Below are 3,830 nucleotides of genomic sequence, written 5' to 3' on the forward strand. Positions count from 1 at the left end.
TCCAGAGGAAATAGGCAGTTCCCATTTGATAGTCCCACTGATCATTTAAATGCTTTGGGACTCAGTCTTCGTAAAGTATCAGGAGATGGAATAGAATACATGAATTCATGACTCAACTTTCCATTGAAAGTTCATTTGTAAAATGTTGGTATTTTATGTGATTGACAACACAAGTTTTAGTAGGCAAAGTCATTAATTCCAAATACAACTCACAAAAGCCTAGTACTGGAATAAAGACAGGAATAATTTATAGAATACATTAGATTGGATTTCATCTTAGAGGGAATCATAGATTAATACAAGTAAAAACATCAAGCAGAATAGTTTCTGTAGGTAATATTTTAATATCAAATCCAAAATATCCAGTGTTTAATATGTTCATTCAAAGAGGTTGGGAATGGATTAGAAAGTGGAGGGGGGCACTATAATGTTAGAACTCCAGATAAATCAGTTAGATATGTAGTTGTATTATGAGGAGACTGATTTGATAGGAGTTAAGGCCCATAGAATACAGGTGTATGGATCATTCCAGATGGTTCCATCATACCTTAATCTCCTTAAGAGAAATAGTATTTTCCTTCCTTCTCACATAAGCCATTATCAGTGTGTGCGTGTGTGTGTGTGTGTGTGTGTGTGTGTGTGTGTGTGTTTGCTCACATGTGTAAGAAGCAGAGATGACTGGGATTCGTAAAACTATATCCTTCAGGACTCTTCTTAGGTCATCACAATGACGAGCTTCATGGGATTGTCTCTTAGCAGTACTTACTTCAAGGTGGAGTGGATTCTCTTGGGGGTGATCATGCGGATGATCCCTCTACGGATTTTCTTATTTTTCACACTATAGATGATGGGGTTGAGAACAGGGGGTACTAGCAGGTAGATGTGAGCCATAAGGACATGCACAAGGGGAGAGGCATGCTTAGCAAAACGGTGGACAATGGAAAGGCCAATCATGGGCACATAAAGGATGAGGACAGCACAGATGTGGGAAGCACATGTGTTCAGGGCCTTGAGCCTCTCCTCCCAGGATGCGATGTTCAACACAGAGTGAAGGATGAATATGTAAGACACCAAGATGCCCAGTGAATCAAATCCCCAAAATAGAGTGACCAGAACCAACCCATAGATAAAATTGAATTTGGTGTCTGCACAAACCAGCCGTATTATATCCTGATGCAGGCAATAAGAATGAGAGAGGACATGGGAGTGACAGAATGGGAAGTATGATAAGCGAATCATCAGTGGAATGACAGGGAGAGAGCTCCTAAGAACTGCAAATATTCCAATTCTGGCAATGCGATGTGGGGTGAGGATGGTGGCATACTTTAGGGGATGGCAGATGGCTACATAACGGTCAAAGGCCATTGCCAGGAGTACTCCTGATTCTGTGAAAGAGAAGGAATGGATGAAAAACATCTGTATCACACAGGTGTTGAATTCAATCTTCCTAGAAATGGACCACAACACTTGGAGAACAGATATAAGGGTGGGAAGGGACATGCCCATGTCTGCAAAGGACAACATGGCCAAGAAATAGTACATGGGTTCATGGAGGCTTGGGTCAGTCCGGATAGCATGAAGGATGATGCAGTTACCCACTATTCCAATAAAGTAGAGGATGCAGAAGGGTATAGAGATCCAGTGGTGTATTGCCTCATAACCAGGAATTCCAGTAAGGTAGAATGTGGAGGAAGGGATGCTACTGGCATTGAAATCTGCCATGGAAATAGCCCCCAGGGCCACAATCCCATGCCCTTAAAGAAAATGAAAGACACGTTAAAGGTTAGAATGAGGACTTCACTATATATTGGGAAACTCTTCCACACCATAAAAACTTACCTATATCCATCTTCTCACTTTTTCATTGTATGTCTCTAATAACTCACTTTCCCTCCTCTTATTTGAACAATAATCATAAAAGTAATGGGGTTCAAGGTTCTCTGATTTTTAAGTCTCTTTTTCTGCTATTGATAGTATTCAAATTGAGCAGCTAGAAAATTCAAGTCTTATTGCCAGAGTCTTAAAGAGGCATATGACAATTTAAGAAAAAAGAGGATGGATATTTAAGGCAATAGACATCAATCTCCAAAATTAAGAGAAAAAAAATTGGATGCACTAGAGATAAAAAGGATGTTTAGATACAAGGAAAATGGGGTCAAAACAGAGAGACTTTATTAAAATAATAAGTTGAGTAGGAAAAAAAAACATTATTATCCATAATAGCACAAGTTCTAAAGATCTATTTATCTTTTCCCATTTAAAATTATTGTTGCTTGACTTTGTTTCTAGCAAAAATGGTCTTTTTAGTCTGTGCTAACAAAGAGAGAGAATCTGTCCTTTTTTGACATGAGTTATGAAATTTTAGAATAACATTCTGCTTCAGCATGAATGAGCAGTCATATTTAACCTGGATGTTTTGCCTTCGTTTTCCCCAGTTTTTAATACAAGAATATCCAAAAGACATAATGGAGTGTGTCCTACCTTGTACTCTAATCAATCTAACAGCTTAATACACCTTTTTCCCCTCATCTGAAACATAACAACCTTTCCCAAAGGACATTTACTGTCCCGTTGTGACCTCAGTATGATAATATGTTTTCTATGTAATATAATTGCCATAGAGGTTGGGGTGGGTGGGTGGGATTTCCAGATTTCCATTTGTTCCATGAAGATTTCTTTTACATATATATATATATATATATATATATATATATATATATATATATCCCTACTAATTCTAAATACCTATGAAAGCTACAAGTGAAGGACTTCTCCTATACTTCCGAATAGTCCAAATTCATTGATTCTATGGCCAATCTCTCTATGCATGATTCTGAATCCTGGAACAAAGGATATAATCAGATCTAGAGTCCTAGTTATCCAAGCTTTTACATTTTCTTTACTATACATCTAGATGCAAGATTATGAATTGGGGGAATTTATCTTTTCTTATATTTTTCTTTGCTTAGTGGTTTATTTCTTTGGTTCCCAGTGAGGCATTAACTTCTAACCCTATATCCAACACTTCTCTCTGGCTTTTTGCTTGCTACTCCCTTTTCCATTTGCAGTTAATATTCTGTCAGCTCTATCTGTTTGTTTCCATTTTAATATGATGCTCAAATGGAAAGGAGTCCAAGAGACCATTGTTGTTTGGAATATGGATTGCATGAATCATTCCCCCATAAAATCTCATAAAAATCTCAAACTTCTTGTGTTCTAAAGTAAATCCAGTCACTAGCCAGTGATGGGCAACCAACTCTTTCTGGAAATACCCATTCCACTTTTGATTTTTTCATTTTTAGCAAGTTTTATCTTGCATCACTAAAAATATGTTTTTCTGCAATTTCTACATCTTACTCCTAGTTTTCCCTTCCAGAAGAAAATCAAAGAAAGTGTAATTCCTAATCATAATGATAGTTCTTTAAATAATTGAAAAGAGTTGTCATATCTCTTCTTGATTTCTTCTTCTACCAGGAAAACATGCTTAGTTTCTTCAGCCTATACTCCTAGGAAATGCTGGCAGGCCCATCATTTTAATTGTTACAATCTTCTGTTCTCCAAATTCTAGGCTGTCAGTCTCTTGACATTAACTCAGATCTGCATTGGGCATTCCAGATATGGTCTGAGCAGAGCAGTATACAATAAAATTATAATATTATTTAAAAGAAGAAAAGTTCTTAAGCTAAAAAGGCCTCACATATAATCTAATCCAACCCCTTAATTTCCCTGATTATTAAAAACATTCCTCTAGTGTTTCAAAAAATAACAGTAGTTTTTGTTTTGCTTTTTGCCTGCCACATAACACCATTGATATGTACTGACCAAGGAGT

General features: G+C 36.9%; 1 protein-coding gene across 1 annotated transcript; it reads right to left on the reverse strand.

Annotated features, from left to right (window-relative positions):
• Window positions 1–762: 762 nt before the first annotated feature.
• LOC122748061 (olfactory receptor 51I2-like) lies at window positions 763–1,722 on the reverse strand. The gene has a single exon (XM_043993790.1). It carries the CDS (start codon window positions 1,720–1,722, stop codon window positions 763–765), a length of 960 nt encoding a protein of 319 aa, XP_043849725.1.
• Between the last annotated feature and the right edge of the window lie 2,108 nt (window positions 1,723–3,830).

Source organism: Dromiciops gliroides, chromosome 3 (assembly GCF_019393635.1).
Source record: "Dromiciops gliroides isolate mDroGli1 chromosome 3, mDroGli1.pri, whole genome shotgun sequence".
Taxonomy (NCBI): domain Eukaryota; kingdom Metazoa; phylum Chordata; class Mammalia; order Microbiotheria; family Microbiotheriidae; genus Dromiciops; species Dromiciops gliroides.